This window comes from Leucopleurus acutus, assembly GCF_964270905.1.
Source record: "Leucopleurus acutus genome assembly, chromosome: 20".
In the NCBI taxonomy this organism is placed as follows: domain Eukaryota; kingdom Metazoa; phylum Chordata; class Mammalia; order Artiodactyla; family Delphinidae; genus Leucopleurus; species Leucopleurus acutus.
The window spans coordinates 14,098,344-14,117,011 of NC_139162.1; the positions used below are offsets into that span (position 1 = coordinate 14,098,344).

Below are 18,668 nucleotides of genomic sequence, written 5' to 3' on the forward strand. Positions count from 1 at the left end.
CGCTCCGCAGCATGTGGGATCTTCCCGGACTGGGGCACGAACCCGTGTCCCCTGCATCGGCAGGCAGACTCTCAACCACTGTGCCACCAGGGAAGCCCTCTCAGCAATGTTTTATAGTTTTCAGTGTACAGGTCTTCCACAACTTTTGTCAAATTTATCTTTAAGTAGTTCACATTTCTTAATGCTATTGTATTATAAGTAATATTGCTTTTTAAAAATTCAATTTCCATTGTTCATTGTCTAGAAACATAATTGATTTCTCTCTATATAAATCTTGTATCTTGCAACCTAGTTACACACTTAATTTTCAGTCCTTGTCAAAATATTCTTTAGCACTCTCTCCACAGATTTTAATTCAAAAAACATAGGTGAAACCCAAGAACCTACATTTTTAATGAGCAGCCAGAGTGACTCTATGCAGATTCTCTAAGGATATTACCTCAAGAAAGATATGAACATTGTTAACTATATTAACTTCTGACAACAGGGCAGGGTAAGCTGACTCAGCACATCCTTCCACTTCAAATACAAAAAAAAAATTATTAAAAGTATGACAAACATATAGTTTTAATACTTATCCAAGCCCAAAAGAAAGAAAGGAAAACACCAGGTGCTAGAAATAAAAAGGGAACTCAGAGATTTTTCAAGTACATACAGCCTTATGGTCTAATGGCTTCAGTTTAAACACCCTCATAGAAATAGGGCATATGGCTTTGTTCCTATCTGGGAATGAGGAACTGAACTTCGATCCCTGCATAAATTTAGGACCTTGGAAAGGATGCCTCTTTCTAAAAAGGAAACTAGAAAAATTCTACCTATTGCTCTAAGGGAGCAGTGACAAAGCTTGTCCTCTACCTTGCAATCTGAATAGGGGGAAAAGGCCCCTATGAGAAATCCAAGTCCCATGTATAGGTATGGGATCCAAATTTATATTATATTATAGGTGAAAGAATCAGAAGCTGTGAAAATAAAAGTTGTAAAGTCTTGAAGAAATAAAAAATTGTTCTGAAGGAACACCTCCATGATCCAGTACCCATACTGTCTTAGTCTGTTTGGGTTGCTGTAATAAAATACCACAGACTGGGTGGCTTAAACAACAAACATTTATTTCTCACAGTTCTGGAGGCCGGGAAGTCCAAGATCAAGGTGCTGGCAGATCCAATGTCTGGTGAGAGCCCTCTTCCTGCTTCACAGATGCTGTCTTCTCACTCACATGGAAGAATGGGCAATGGAGCTTTCCGGGGTCTCTTTTATAAAGGGCACTAACCACATTCATGGAGGCTCTGCCCTCTACCTAATCACCTCCAAAGTTCCCACCTCCAAATACCATCACATTGAGTATTATGTTTCAAAATATGAATTTTGGGGCAAGGGAGCAGGGCCACAAACATTCATTCCATAGCACATGCTAAAGATGAGCTAACAACACAAACATTTCAAGCCATCTGAAGAATCAACATGAGGAAAATCAGTGGTTACCGAAAACATGCAAATTAGTACCCCAAGAGCTTGAGATAATAGAATAGTCTTAAATAAACTCTAACATAGCATTCTCAAAATCTTTAAAGAGGTAAATGAAGAAAGAGAAACCATTTGAAGGAGACAAAAATGAAAGTATTAAAACCAAACAGAATTTCTAAAACTGAAAAATCAAGTTGATGAAACAAAAACTGAATAGATAAATATACCAGAGTAGAAATAGCTGAAGAATTAGTCAACTAGAAGAAAGATCTTGGGAAAAAAACCCCAGAATGTATCATACAGAGATGAAGAAATCAAAAATATATTAGGAGAAGTTAAAAGACTCTGCAATTCCATGGGAAAGACATATATCTAAAAGAATTTACAGAAGGAAAAAATTGAGATAATGAGATGAAAATAACACTGAAGAGATAATTGCTGAGAATTTTCCAGAATTGATTAAAGGTTCTTAAATTAAAGAAGCATATCAAGTAGGATAAAGGCAAATCCATCTCAGTGAAACTGTAGAACATCAAAGCATAAAGTAATTCTTAATATCAATCTGACAGAAAGACAGATAACCTAAAGAAATTAAAATTAGACTGCAGTAGATTTCTCATCTCAACAGTTCAGTCCATTGTTCACGCTATGAGGAAGCAAGCAGCCACATGGAGAGGCCACTGATAGGTTCCAGCAAACAGAACCTGCTGAGGTCCCTGCCAACAGCCAGGATCAAATGCCAGATATATAGATGGATGAGCTAAAAAATGAAATCAGCTTCTACCTTCAAGCGTGTCCAGCTGTCTTCATGTGGAGCAAAGAGAGCTGTACTTGCTGAATCCTGAATCACAGATCTGTGCAAAATAAGTGATTGCTCGTTGTTTGAAGCCACTGAATTTAGGATGGTTTGTTATGCATCAAAAGATAAACAGAACAAAGTGACTTAAGCAAATTAGGGTTTTTATTTTGCTCACATAGGACACTGGGAAATAAGGATTTGGGGGAGGGTAGGATTTAGGGGACTAGGACATGCTGCTGCTGCTGCTGCTGCTGATGGTTGAAAAGAAAAATAAATATTGATTTGATGGCTACTTTCTCTTCATGTTCATAAACCATACATACAACTGTATTTACTATAGGTTTTAATGTTTTAATATATGGTGGAGCTAGTCCTCCCACAGTATTCTTGTTGAATTTTCTAGGCAACCCTACTTTCATTTATTTCTTCCATAAGAATTTTAGAATCCACCCAATTAAAAAAAACAACCTTACTGATATTACCATTGGGATCACATTGCATTTACAGGGAGAATTGACCTATTTATAATGTTGATTTTCCTGACCAAAAACATGGGCGTTTCTATTTGTTCAAGTTTTCCTAAATTTGGGTATGTATAAAAGACATTGGTATATTATTCCCTGTATTTTTCTTTATGTTTGAAATATTTGATAACTGAAAATGCAATTTAAAGTAAATATAATCTAAAGTAGTTGATCCAGAAAATAATTTCTCATTCATAGGACTAAGATACTTTATATTATTATCAGGTTGCAATCTGATGAGTTTTGAGAAAGACAGCTTATAAATATGTAGAGTATTACTCACTTATTACTCTGAAAATCCAAAAATGTTTTTAATGATTGGGGTGATTTAGCTTTTCCTTTCCTAAATCTCCATTCTTTAGTTTAATTAGGATTAAACTCAAAAGCCTCAAATTGTGCTAAAAATTCAGATGTTTCTCTTATGATGCACAGAATGAAAATGGACAATAAGGTTCATATTAATTGGGTCTTTAAAGGAAGCGGGTATGTCTGGAGTCATTTCCAACATGCTGCTTTTCTGCATTTGACTCTGAAGCACCCATTAACGAGGTTATCTAGCAATATATTTCACAATTGAAATCAGAAAGTGTTACTTCCTTTGAAGTTCCCATATGGTGATCCAAACCAAATATGTGTAGTTTCCCTTTGAGTTTCATTTTTTTTAAAAGGCAATCTTCATGATTAAATCAGGTATTTACACGTTCCATTGTTAAGTCAAGATACATGAAAGATCAGTTTTGAGACCTAGATCAAACTATCAGCAAGTCTTTATAAATATCTAACATACAGGTTTAACTACTTCTAAGGAAATATGAAAATTTTAAATGAAGAAAAAAATTCAGTTTCAGATTAACTGAAAAGATTTTAATGATGTTGTATTTGCCATATTCATGTCTGAGCAGATCACTCCCCTGCTTAGAGCCCTTCAGTGATTCCTTACTCACTCTGGGTGAAGTCTGAGGTTCTTAGTCGGGCAGACAAGGGCAGCCCTCCAAGAACTGGTTCCCACCTACTACACCAGCCTCCAGCTTCATTTCCTGCCCCTGCCTGTCCCCTCCCAAGTTTCTCTGTCTCTCTCTGTTTCACACCCCAGGAACTTGCAGTTATTTGTCATTTCATGCTCATGGTATATTTTTACATAGTGTTTCTCTATGTGTTTTCACAAGTGTTTCCCTGCTTCTTGTGCCCAGCCCCTCCTTTTTTTCACTTGACTAACATATATTTCAAGACTAAGCTGTGTGTCCTGTATTCTTTTCAACTATTATCATTCATTCACTGTATGGCATTACGTAACTGTTGATTTATGTGTCAGTTTCCCCCCACTCAATTCTATGCCTTTCTGAAGGCAATTCTATGCCTTTCTGTGCATCTCTGTACTCATGGTGACTAGATATAAAAGCTTTCAAAAGAAGAAAAGGTTGTAGTTGGAGATGTGGGTTAAATTTCATGCATCCCGAGCGGCCTCCCCAAAACCAATGACACTGGCCTTCCCTGCTACTTCCTGTCTCTGAACATACATTCACACAATGGAACACTATACAACAATGAAAATGAAATGCAACTAGAGCTACAAGCAACAACGTGGATGAGACATGCAGATTGATTCCAATTATGTACATTCCAAAGGCAGGCAGTACTAAACTGTAATGTTTAGTTATACACACATGGGAGTATAAGCTATAAATGAAAGCAAGGAAATAATAATCATGAAGGATAGAATGGTGATTATCTCAGGGAGAGGTTGGGGTGAAGGGAGTGTGATTGGGAAGGAATACACAGGGGGGCTTATTGAGGCTGGAATTATTCTATTATTGATCTTGGTGGCAATTACATAATGTCTGCCTATAATTATTTGTTATACTGTACATGTGTGGTATTAGTTCCCCACTGCTGCTAGAACAAATTACCACAAACGTAGTGGCTTAACATACAAACTTACTATCTTAAAAGTTCTAGAGGTCCAAATCCAAAATGGGTCTCACTGGGCTAAAATCAAGGTGTTGGCAGGGCTGCGTTCCTTTCTGGATGGTCTAGGAGAAAATCCATTTTCTTGCCTTTTCCTTTCCTAGAGGCTGCTTGAATTCTTTGGCCCTCTAGCTTCAAAGCCAGAAATGGCTGGTAGAGTCTTTCTCATAGGGCATCATTCCGACACTGAGACTGATCCTTCTGCCTCCCTCTTGAACATTTAAGGACCCTTGTGATTATTATTGAGCCACCCAGGACATTGTCTTTATCTTAAGGTAAGCTCATTAGTAACCTAAATTCCATTTTCTGCCCTAATTCCCCTTTGCCATGCAATGTAACATATACACAGTAACATATCCACAGATGCTGGGGACATGGACATCTTGGGGAGGCCATTACTCTGCCTACCACAGCACACGTTATGTACATTTCTGAATCTGTGTTCTATTTCTCAGTGACAAAAGGTGAGAAGTCAAATTGTGGTATGTAAATACAAAGAATTCCTATACAACCATGAAAAATAATCGTCCCTTTTTATTTAGCGTTATGGAATAATCTCTAAGAAATATTTAAAAAGCAGTGTTAGAACTACTGTGTAAAGTATGCTGTCAGTTATGTAAAATGGTATGAGGAAAAGCATATCTATATGTATTTGCTTTTATATGCTCAAAGCATATAGGAAAACAAAAGCAAAGCAAAACAAAACGAGGGAAGGAGCTTTTCTATTTGCCTAAGAAGTATTTCTTAGTGGCCTAAAACCAGGAGTTTTACCAACCTTTAAAGATAATAGTAAGGAATCAGCATCAGCCCTTGAAAAGACACAGAATTGCACAGAATTTACAGGGAAGACAATATGGAATTACTATGTAAACAAAACCCTTCCCTGGCAATCCTATCTTTTAATAAACCACTAACAAAATAAAGAAGAATGTCATGGAGATGGAAAATTACACCATTCAGTTTACCCAGGATGTGAATTCTGTGGCAGAATTCAGAATTGCAAAGGAAACAATAGATAAATGCAAGTAGTTATGTAATATTTGGGAACCTCCTGGAGAGCAGCCAGCCCCCTGGAATATGGCCAAGCACAACATCCCAGAGAAGCCATTGTTGGGAGGGAGGTCCCAGCACCTGTGATGTGGGGGCCACTGGACCATTTCCAGACTATGTCTGAACACTGATATACCAACATTTCCTCCAGATCCATTAAGAAGTCCAGGGAAGGGGCTTCCCTGGTGGCGCAGTGGTTAAGAATCTGCCTGCCAGTGCAGGGGACACAGGTTTGAGCCCTGGTCCAGGAAAATCCCACATGCCATGGAGCAACTAAGCCCATGCACCACAACTACTGAGCCTGCACTCTAGAGCCTGCGAGCCACAACTACTGAGCCCATGTACCACAACTACTGAAGCCCGTGCACCTAGAGCCCGTGCTCTGCAACAAGAGAAGCCACCACAATGAGAAGCCTGTGCACAGCAACGAAGTCCCCGCTCACCTCAACTACAGAAAGCCCACACACAGCAACGAAGACCCAACACAGCCAAAAATAAATATAAATAAAATAAATAAATTTATTAAAAAAAAAAAAAGAAGTCCGGGCTAGATGATGCTGGTCTGAAGTGTGAAAACAGACCTGTCAATCCAGAAACTCCTAGTCCATTCTTCATTCATTCTAGGGCCATCTTGAGAATCTAGCATCCATGGGCAAGGGAGAGAGCAGATCAAACTAGGATTCATTCACTCATTCCTTAATTTTTTTCATTTATTTGCTCATTCATTTAATGAGTATTTATTGAATGGCTTTATCTTCCTAGTGCTAACAGCTTAAGACATAGAGTATGATTTCAACATATAAATTTTTAAAACAGGTAAAACTACACTATTTTGCTTAGGGATGAATACATAGGTGGTAAAATTATATATGAAAACAAGAAAATGACTATCATAAAAGTCAAGGTGATGGTTACATCCAGGGAAGGTGCAGGAAATATCATCAGGAAGGGATACATACCTGGGGTGGGTGGAGGGTGGCAGAGTCTTGGGTTAAGCAGCCCCCTGTAGACTGCCTGACTCCTTTACACAAAGAGAAAAGTAACTGCACAGATATGGACTGAAAACAGTCCATAGATATGGACTGAAAACAAGATATTGCAGAATAGTGGAATTTTTGCACTTGGGGATACTAATGATTGTGTACTCTTATTACTCTCCCCCCAAGTTTAAAATCACCATGGTTACATTCCTGGGAGACCTACACATTAAACAGCAGAAGTAAGTAGCACTAGCTACCCTGAAAATTAAACTCATTTTCTTATTCTTATATACAAACAGATAACCACAGACCAGAAGACATTGGAAGTAACCCTATGAATGCATACCCGCTACCCTGGATTTTTCTGACTAATAAATGTCAGTATTTCTCTGGGCATCCTTATTTAATTGCTTTAAATGGCATTTAATATTATTTATTATTCATGTTTGAGGATTAAAATCTTGTTGTTTGGGGCTTCCCTGGTGGCGCAGTGGTTGAGAGTTCGCCTGCCGATGCAGGGGACACAGGTTCGTGCCCCAGTCCGGGAAGATCCCACATGCCGTGGAGCGGCTGGGCCCGTGAGCCATGGCCGCTGAGCCTGCGCGTCTGGAGCCTGTGCTCCGCAACGGGAGAGGCCGCAACAGTGAGAGGCCCACGTACCGCAAAAAATAAATAAATAAATAAATAAAGACATGTAAAACAATGTTTTAAAAAAAAAAAAAATCTTGTTGTTTGACAACAGATAATCAATCCTGTAGGTCTAACTTTGGAATGTTAAGATTTCCGGAAGAATAAAATGAAAAGAAAAAAAAAAGAAAGAAAAAGGAGGAAAGTATGTAAAAAAAAAATTTCCCAGAGTTGGAAGGGACACATGAGTAACCAGACTCAAATGGCCCATAGAAAGCTGAAGAAAACGAACTAGGAAAACTCACTCTTGGACACAGCTTCATGACATTTCAGACCCCAAATACAAAAAAAGGAAAAAAACGAAAACAAAAACCCTAGAAAAGATGAGAGAGAAATACAAGGCCACCTATAAAGGAAGGAGAATTGGGTGGCCTTCAAACTTCTGAATTTTTACAATAAAGTTGGCACTATGGCTTCGAAGTTCTGAGGAGAAATTATTTTGAACCTAGAATTCTACAGTCAGCTAAACTCTCAAGTTGGTATGGAGGCAGAATAAGACATTTTCCTGCAGGCAAGGGTCAAAGTTTCCCACCTAGATACACTTTTTCTGAGGAAGTTACTTGAGCAAAGTGAGAGTCAAAAGATATAATGGAACACACATGGAAATTAAAGAAAAATTCCTGGATAAAAACTGTGCAGGAGGTAACTGATCTAAATTAGAATAAAAAGCTGGTGGGCTCTGAGGAAATGTCTTCAAGGAGAAGAAGAACATGAATTCTGAAATTAGATCGGAATAAAGAAATGAGGAATTAGAAACCACAGGGGGGAAAAATACCAAAAGCTGTACAAAAGAGTCAAGTCAATTATGAAGTAAGCTAAAACAAGGTATAGTTAAGTGGTGGACAGTAAAGAAAGAGAATCTACAAGATACAGACCTTAAGGACATTCTTTGAGGGTCTAAGGGTCAGAACACTCAACCAACAGAATATAAAATGTAATCTCAGAATACAATTTGACCCTTCAGTGTATAAAATTTATGTAGACGAAATAGAAGACTTGAATGTGGTTATCAACCATGACAACACAAAGCAGAATAACTCACAGAAGAGGGAGAAATAGGGTTAACTGCAGTGGGCAGGTTAGGGGTTCCAATATCTTTATACATCCAGAGATACTGTAGAGCTGATGGATCCAAAAATATAGTTTTAAGTATATAAATAAAAGTTATTTAAGGCTATAAATAAAACTCATAAAATAAAATAAATATAATAAAAATCACTGGATTGCCAGGGGCTAAGGTGGGGGATAGAATTGCCTGTAAAGGGGCATGAGGAAATTTTATGGGGTGATGGAGATATTCTACACTTGCTTTTGGAGGTGGTTACATCCCTGTTTAGGTTTGCCAAAGTTCACAGAACTGTACACCAAAAAAGGGTGAATTTCATTGCATGTAAATTATAAACCAATAAGCCCAGGAAGCGGTAGAGGAGACAGAGGTGAACTAAATCTTCATCTTTCATAATGAGGACTCAAAAGTAGTACATAAAATGGATAAATCAACAAATAGCCATACAAGCACAGAATCAGCAAGGGACATTACCACCACAAGAAACACGTGAAGGCACTTCTTGGAAGCAGTACTGGAGAAACAGACTGTTATTTAGCTTCATATTACTATATGCATGTTTTACTTATTTACTGGCATCAGCTTTTCTAAAAATTCTGAAACATCTTTAAAATACAGAAAAGTCTCCAGAGTAGTGCAAAGAACTTCTATACATCCTTTGCCCAATAATCCCCTTTGTAGCAAAGGATCCAATCCATGCTCACATGTTGCACCCAGATATCATGTCTCCCAGGTCTCCTTCAATCTGGAGCAGTTGTTCAGTCTTTTCTTCTTAAATTTTTTGATATTTTTTGAAGATTACAAGCCGGTCATCTCGTTTTGTCCTTCAATTTGGGTTAGTCTGATGCTTCCTTGTTATTAGACTCAAGTTAGGTATTTTGGTCCTAATATCATTGAAGACATGCTGTGTTTTCTTTGCATCCTAGCGGGTGATACACAATATTGATTTGCTCTATTTGCTGGTATTAACTAAAATGACATCTACCAGGTCTGTTTAGTGTAAAGTTAATTTTCTCCTCTTTATGATTAGTAAGTATTTTGAGGGAGAATATTTCGAGACTATGTTAAAGCCTGTTCCACACCTCCCTTTCACCTATTAGTTTTTAAGCCATTGGTGATTTTCACCAGAATTGGTTATTACTATGATTGCCAAATGGCAAATTTTATTGAGTAGATTCATAGATTCCTGTTTATTCAATTGATTATAATCTATTAGTGTCATTATTTATTTTGATTCTCGACTTGTTCCAAATTTGGTCAGGGAGAGTCTCTTTGCGGGCTTCTGTGTCATTTTGACATATCTGTCTTTCTTTATGCATTTCCTTATTTTCCAGCACAAAAGGATGTTCCAGGCTCATCTTGCTCTTTCTCTGCCTCAGTTCTAGAATCAATCAATTCTTCAAGGTTCCTTCTGAGTGGAGGGTGGGATTTAGAAACCAGCCTTCGGGTGCTAGCTGTGCTCATTGCTATTAGGGTCTCAAAGCTTCCATGATATCTCAATGAACATAGCTAGGAATTAAGCATATGTATGTATATACACATATACATATATTTATATTTATTTCTATATCCATGCATATCAGCAACCCTGAGTTCATAGTGATAACTCCAATTCCATTCCAATACCAAAGGGCTCATCTTAGGCTTCCTCCTTCCCATATTTGTATCTCCTCCCTTCGAGAGTGAAAAACACTGGCTCTTGTTATCCTCAATATATTTACTTTTCTGCTTAACTCCTCTATATGTATCCAACCTCCTGAAGCCATCAGGTCGTCACCCTACTAGTACACCCTCCTTGTGGCTCTGGCCACTGCCAGGCTGCCTTCCCATCTCACTTGGCATGCATTATTATGATAAAAACTTAAAAAGGAAAATATTAAGTAGCCAAATACTATAAAAAGAACAAAATATAACATTGTGATATAACACTGTGAGAATTGGTGTCAAGTAATATTCTTACTGCTCTAAAAATCAAAGGGTAACCCAGACCCATGGTTTCCCATCCCCACCCACCACACCACAATTGTAATGTACTTCAAAGTTTGATCTGTACTAGAAAGAAGTGTGACATGCCTAGCTTGACTCCATCATTCCCCTATTGATATCATACACTGCACATAGCCCGAACATATTCTCTCTTTCTCTCTCTCTCTCTTTCTCTCTCTCTCTCTCTCTCTCTCACACACACACACACACACACACACACACACACTTTATCACTTCATGCTCTAGGTACTTGGTAACCTGAGTTTACCACACAGAAGAAGTCTTTACCTGAAATGTCACAGTAAACAGTCTGCTGGTAGAGTTTGGCTTCCCGAGGGTTAAAGTACACAGTGATTTCAGCTGATGAATTGGGCCAGACATCACCTTCCTAAAAACGTGAAGGAATCATTAAAAAACAATATGATGGAGGGAATGCACTGCTTTTAAATGCTGTTGTTGTAACTCCAGGAAATCTGAAGGAAATATTTTGACAACAAATAAAAGAAAGCACAATTTTACCCAACAGATAGGAAATTTCTACTATTTGTTAAAAGGTGGTACAAGCTGGAAACAAGCTTCAAAGATCATTTCAGTGAGTTTATGAATATATAATTAGTTACTAAAGGAAACTAGGGTGTTTAGGGCATTTTTAAAATTTGTGGATTCAATTAACATTCATTTTATGCCACTGTGTGTCCAGCATTGGGCTTCAGAGAAGAAGAAAGGTATGGTCTAAGATTGCATGGAGCTCACACCTCAGAGAGGTGATAAAAATGTACACAAATATCTTGAAATATACGTGATAAGTGCTGTGCCTTATCTATATAAGGTCCAGAAAGGCCACAGGGAAAGAAGTATCTAACTCACCTGATGGAAAAACCATTCCTAACTTTTGAGTGACAGCATAAGGAAATACTCTTATTCTGTGAAAACAGCAATGGCCCGAGGCAGAACAACGGCCAAATCAAACTCTGGTTCTGATCCAGTGTGATATTATTTCTCGTTTTAACTCAAACTACTCAAAAGTCACAATAAGAAAATCAAGTTTTGAAATTGCAATGCAACATATCAGAATCCCCTTGAGATATCTTTTGAAAAATATTTTTGTGCTAACCATGTAACTTTTCAGGGCTGTAAAAGGAGATGCTATAGCACCTGCCCCAAAGGGTTTCCTAAGGTCTGACGAAGGATCATGTAGGTCAAATGCTTTCTGACCCACATTCAGTACACAGTAAGAGCTCAGCAAATAACTGTTTGCTATGACTGATGTCATTCTTATGCCACTTGGAAAGACTAAGATGAAAGTATCAGAAAAATTAGGGGGAAAATGTGGTTTTTTCCTATGGTTTCTGTAAATAAGGCCAAGAACATCAGCGATAAGCACATCTAAAAATGTATAAATGGTCCTACCAACTGAATAGAAAACTAAGGAAAGGCAACTTGATAAATAATTAGGATCCAGTTTCAGACAGTCCCACATGCATGTTCTATTTCCAGTTTGGCTGGAACTGAACATAGTGCTGGAGTAAAGAATCAAGCAGAGAGCAAAGTGGTTTAAAATGCAGACGTCAAACAAGATGGGGAAAACAGAAAACTAGAGCCAATTTGGGTTTGCTTATGAAGGTAACAGCCTGGTGAGTGTGCTTCTCAGGCAACGTCGCCCTGCTTCAGAAGCATGAAGGGCACAGAGTCTCCAAGAAGCAGCAGTGAGGGGGACTTCCCTGGTGGCCCAGTGGTTAAGACTCTGCACTCCCAATGCAGGGGGCCTGGGTTCGATCCCTGGTCAGGAAACTAGATCCCACATGCTGCAATGAAGATCCCGCACATGGCAACAAAGATCCTGTGTGCCGCAGCTAAGACCTGGCACGGCCAAATAAATAAATAAATATTAAAAAAAAAAAAAAGAAGTAGCAGTGAGGGCTGTGGGTGTCATGTGGGTCCCAGGAGCTCTCACTTCCACATCAGCCCACTAGCATGAAGGCTCCATGAGGGTGGGTGCTGCTCTATCTCCAGCACCTAAACCAGAAGTGGCTCATAGTAAGTGTTCAACGTATTTATTGAATCATTCATATCACTCAGCTTGCACACTGTGTAGTTATTGGTAAATGCCTATTCATCTTTGCAGTCTACTTCTGCCATTTTCTCCTCAACTGGAACCACAAAAGTCATACAATTTTAGAGCTGACACGGACTTTTGAGATCATTCAGGGCATAGGGAAGTCCTAAGCACTTTTGCTTATCTGCGCATTTCACCGTGGCGCTTTTCCAAACCTTGAAATGGGTATCTGTTTTATTCTGATAAACAGCGACTACCTGGCCCATTTTGATTTGTGGGGGTTTTTAGTGATACGGAGTGCTATGAACACTCGTGGCCAGAATGAGCAGAGAGGCCAGGCAGAAAAAGTGGCTCATCCTTTCACTGGTGTATCAGTGGGTAGTCCATCTCAGAATGTCTAAAGACCTGGCCTTACTCCTAACCCATGAGACAAATGTATTCCCCTGCTGGGTTTAGGCTCTGCTTTGTTTAGAAGTGTAGAATGGACACAGCTAACCTGTTCCTATCCAAACTGACCACTGGGGCCATCTTGGATCCCTACAAATCCTCTGCTAGAAAAGTCTCACCAGAGTGGTAAGAAATGCCCCAAAAAGGATATGCTGGGAATCAGATAAGCTCGGTACATGTGTGAAAATTCAAGGGCCTTACGGTTTGAGCTGTGCCAGACCACTTTCAAACACAAGAAAATTCAGGGTCCATGTGCATACAAGAAGGCAACAAACTTAAGTTCTATCCCAGAAGCATTCTTGCACATCCCATCATCAAAGAAGTCTGATTATCAGACTGGTGGGTTGGAAAACGGTGGGACAGACATGCTACAGAGAAGCAACCAGAACCTCCAAGAGGAGGGAGCAGTGGATCCAGGAGCGGACTGTCTGATACAGAGCCCCCTGGAAGCTGAGAAGCCCTTCCTCCACGGGGTTCTTCAGACTGGGAGAATGGGACTGTGGGTGCCGTGCTTTCTTATCCTGGGCTGCAGCTGTTTTGTTGTGCTTATGACGTAGTAATTTACGGCTTTTACTGAGCCCCCGGAGACAATTCAAGGACAAATCCTATGCTAAAACCTCTCCTGGGCTTGTTTCAGGTAATGTGCATTAAGAGGGCTGAGTGTATCTACAAAAACAGAAGTGTGGTCATTCAGTTTCCTCCCGCAGAGGGATGTTTTCAATATTAGGTCATTTGAAGTGAGCTAGGAACATGCAGAAGGACACTTTTATTTTTCAGTTGGGATTAAAATAAAAGTTAAAGAACTTCAATTTCTTTACAGCAAAAACTCACTATAGCATTTGCTACCAAATCAGAGAGAGCAAACTCCAGTAACAGGCAACCAGCCTAACATGACCCCACTGCTACTTATATATCTTTGATACATTTCATATTACTTTTCCCACACTTCTGAAGTTAACTTCCATGTCATCTATGTCTCTGAAAATAATTTTTCTTTCTTTATTGCTCAGTTCTAAAGTTTCTTTCTGAAAGCCAAAACATTCAGAATGTTCCCTACTGGCTCTGACATCAATATCCTTTCCTCCCAGTCCTGTGAAACCAGCCTCATCGTACAGAACCCCCTGCTGTTCTGCTTTCCTTCCATATATGACTCCTTTCCCATCACTGTCCATTTTCCTGCTCCAAATGAGAGATGAGTCTGGAGAATATAATCTGTAAATGACCATTATCTTGTTTGTTGAAAATAATTGTCCAAATGGCCTTCACTTTTACTGTAATTACCTTCCTTCTTGGTCTTAATGTTTCGTTTTTCCCTCAGACCCATGACTGCCTTTCACTTATTAATCAAGTGACCTGCTAGAAGGAATCAACTTTGAATTTTCAGGTCTAAAGTTAATTCCCATGTTTGCAGTTTTTGCCCCAATATTAAATATTTCTGGAAATGGAATTTCTGGAACACGAATAACCAAGTGACTCGACAGGGACAGTTCTGAGACTTTCTGAAAGCTGTCTATGAACATGTCATCACTGGTTCATGACAGGTCATTAATACGATCATGAGAAAGGTGTCTATTAAAATGATCTCCTTTAAAATTATATGGGCAATGATTAAAGAGGCTCTTTAAAAATTCTCTATTGAAAATCTTTAAATAAAAATAAAATATTTTAAAAATCACCTTTCTCCCCCCCAACCTATTACCCATCTCCTTCCTTCCTTCCAATGAAGAATTATTTCTGAAAATTTTGCAAAATCAAAACCCAAAGTGCAAGAACAGAGAGAGGGTTATGTACACATTTAATTTACTTGGTTTATCTGGAAAGTAGTTTACAACATGACTCAAGGCCTAAATTTATCATATAAAATAGCTGCATTTTAATTCCCAACTTACACTTAGAAGAGTAATCTAAATGTTTGCCCACTCAAATGTTATACTTTCCGATCATACTTTCTAATCTGACAAGAGATTAGACACAATACAAGACTGAACTGTATATAACTCCAAACTATAATATTTGCAGCCATTAACTGAGAGCTCATGTTCCCAGCACTGTGTTAAAATGCTGATATACATTATCTAGTTCAATCTTTACAACCTTGTGAAGTAGTACTATCCCCATTTTAAAGATGAGAAAACCAAGGCAAGGGGAAGTTAAGTATCTCACCCAAGGCCACATCAATAGTAAGTGGCAGAGCTGGGATTCTATAATACTTTTTTCTTTAACTTCCTGAACCCTACTGCAATTATAACAAAATGTCAGGTCTCACCTTTCTCATATTGTTTTTAAAAAATGCCAGGAGAAATTTAATAACACTATAACCGACAATCAGGCTTCATTGAAGCCAGCATGACCTGGTGTTCCTGTCTAGTGAACATAGTAGGACACTCTTCATACTCAAACATTCAGGTAACTTGGAAGGTGACTCACAGGAAGTTCTTGTGGATGATACAGTCAACACTGGAGGATCTTTATCAAGCTATCCTGGTGGGGTAGGGTACAGCCAGCTCAGAACAAGCTCAGTGAATAATGACTTCAAGAGCAGCTATAATGTGTAATGAGTTCCATCATGTTCCACCAAAATGGAAATATTCTTGACTATATAATCAAATATCTTCAGCTATCTTATCATATTTAAGAAAAATTTAAAGAATTTCTCTTGGGAAATAAAAACATCCTCTTAAAGTCAAATTTCTATCAATCAATAAGAGAAAAAAATAAAAGCACTGATTAGAAGCTATAATCTGTGTCACTACCCACAATTCTCTTGTAGCACCTTTCAGATCAATGGGAGGCTCTCTATTGTCACTTGGGGCAAAGAGAAGTGTCTCAAAGAGATACAGGGAAAAAACAGAAGCTAAAAAACTGAAGGTAAACTATCCTAATTATCATGGAGAGAAAAGATTGAATTGGCACATGACATGCAAGGAGATTTTTCTCGTCCAGTATATCTCCTAGGACTAGAAACTGTGAATTTAGTAAAGTTTTGATTCTTAACATAATGACCAGAAAAGTTTCTAAGAGAGGGGTTTAAGATTTGGCCATCTGTCAGAGAAAGTTTCACAAAAGGTGTGTTCTATCTTGGGTGAGATACTCCAACCCATGTATGGTGAAAATTCCAGTGGAGTTTTGCAGAGCTGAGGTAGTTGTGCATGATGCTCATGCCTTTCTCTGGAGACAGCAGACATGCGTTTCTTCCAACAACGAAGGGTCTTAATTTATTTAATAAGCCATAAGGAACCTTGCTGTTTCTAAGACTTCCCTAGGCCTCCCTCCACCTCCAATGGTTCTCTAATCTGAGCACAAAGATCTGAGAGGACAAACAATAATAAAGGGAGGGTGAAGAATGGGAAAACCACACCGACAGAAGAGCCATGACTTGTCAAGGACAGTCTGCTCTCAGCAGATCCCTGTCCTCCTTTCTCCTTTCCAGTGTCCTTTTCCAAGGAGTCAGCGCCCACATGTTTGCAATGTGACTCACGACTAATGGTACAAGAAGTGGAAGGGGGTTGCAGTAAAAAGCTAGATCTTTCCTCTTTGGTACCCATCTGGGCTCCCACCCAACCTGGTTCTGCTGAGCTCACATGCTATGCCGATTTGGGAAAAATAAATTAATTTGAGCTGTGCTTTCAAAGTCTGAATTGCTGAACCACATGTTTTCCGCAGGCTTAGGTGATGACAAAGCATAGTTTACTGTTACTTACATGGTAATAAAGAAATTATCAAGTTTCTCTCCCTTTTTAAGCCTTAGCTACATTAAGCTGAAGCTTCCCTAGGGATTCTGGATGAAGGAGCAGAAATGTCTTCCCTGCTCACTGATGTCAGTCAGCCAATCATTTAGGGCCAGTTTGGCCAAAGATCTTTAAATTCTCAGACCCTTATTTCTGAGAAAATATCAAGTGTTCAACATTCAGAAAATTGCTGCATCTTAAAAGTGTGACCTGAGCCAGCAGTACCAGAGTTCAGAAACAAGGCTAGCACAACTGTGCTGTGATTTCTCAGAGGACTCCTAGATGCCCATGGAAACCGAAAGCTTAATTCTCTCTTTTTGCCCTGTAATATTCTTCTGCCTCTCAATTCTCACGATTGTGTTTTTTATCTCTGACTCTCTCTCACTCAGGGTACCCAAGAGACCTAAGCAGAGGAAATAACAGAATGAGACTGTCAAAATTCTGTACAGCCGAAGTCCATCTAGTAAAATAGAATATTGTATTTCTGAAGGTAGTCAATTCCACTTGTTTTTCTGGAAGGCACAAAACATGCCTAATAGACTAAATTTCACAGTTCTTTTCCAAAGGGGGAAGAAAACTATATGGATGCAAGTGGCTTGAGAAATGATCAGTATTCTGTAGAACGTACTACCTTCCCTAGGTCAGGAATAAATGGGAAATTTTAGGTTAATTACATTAATATTTCAAGACATTATCAAAAGAATGGACATGAGGAACTTGATAAAAATGGTAGTAATACAGCACATGCTTTAATGACTAGAACAACAATTATGGTTACTATTAAAATATCAATAAACTACCAAGTAAAAAAAATTCCTTCCAGCCCATTTTCTTGTATCTGCCCAGGAATGCCTTCTCCCTGGGTCTTTGCCCACCCACTTCATCTTCAATGAACATGTCTGGGGTCTCTCAAAAGACAAACTCCCACTTCTGCACTCTGTGACCACATCAGTACCAAAGATGCCCCAGCATAACTCCTCAAGGTTCTTCCAACAGACCCCATGGCAATGGTAGGCAATGAGCATGATGAGAAGACAGTGGAATTAACCAGTGGCCAAGTGGTGGTAGAACAGAGTAAGAACTTGAAGTTCTAGAGTTTTGGATCAGACATTCCTACAGCATTGAGTCAAACTACTTCTCACATGATCACATAAATAAAATGTGATTTAAATTCAAACCCATCACCACTTTTTGACAATTTAAGGACAGTGATCTCTTAATCTTGAATCTACTTGCTTTAAATTGAAAGAGCCTCTAAAATAGGAACAGTGTTCCCATAAAACACTCAATACACAGAGAACACAATAAGGGCTAAACTAAACTTTGTTTTGGCTGACGCATTTAAAGAACCAGATATATAGACATAGGTCTGAGAAGATAAGCATATCATTTCTTACTTCCTTTCAGACCCTAAGGTAACATGGGTTTTTTTTTTATTTTGTTTACTTTTTAAGTTTACCTCAGTTGAAGACAATACCCTTCCTGGTGGACACAGAGGCTGAAGGGCCCATCAGAAAGCAAGGTAGTCTCTAAACCCCTGCATCAACCTTCAATTTTATTTTTATTTTTTGAACAGGATGTCAATTAGAGATTGACTGTTAGATCAGTAGGTGGCACTGCTTGGTTGTTTTTTTTTTTGTTTTTTTTTTTTTTTTTTGCGGTACCCGGGCCTCTCACTGTTGCGGCCTCTCCCGTTGCGGAGCACAGGCTCCGGACGCTCAGTCCCAGCGGCCATGGCTCACGGGCCCAGCCGCTCCGCGGCATGTGGGATCTTCCCAGACCGGGGCACGAACCCATGTCCCCTGCATCGGCAGGCGGACTCTCAACCACTGCACCACCAGGGAAGCCCTCTGCTTGGTTTTAATCATCTCTGCTTCTACTATGAACTCAGCTCATATCAAGAAGCTAATCAAAAGGAA

General features: G+C 39.0%; 1 protein-coding gene across 3 annotated transcripts in view; it reads right to left on the bottom strand.

Annotated features, from left to right (window-relative positions):
* The window catches only part of HYDIN (HYDIN axonemal central pair apparatus protein), a gene marked incomplete at both ends in the record, with an annotated part of 352,197 nt that overhangs the window by 255,445 nt on the left and 78,084 nt on the right, over positions 1-18,668 (bottom strand). For all 3 annotated transcript variants that reach the window (XM_082863052.1, XM_082863051.1, XM_082863050.1), the window contains one exon: positions 10,807-10,906. In XM_082863052.1, coding sequence (XP_082719178.1) covers positions 10,807-10,906 — 100 coding nt within the window. The remainder of the gene's footprint in view (positions 1-10,806; positions 10,907-18,668) is intronic.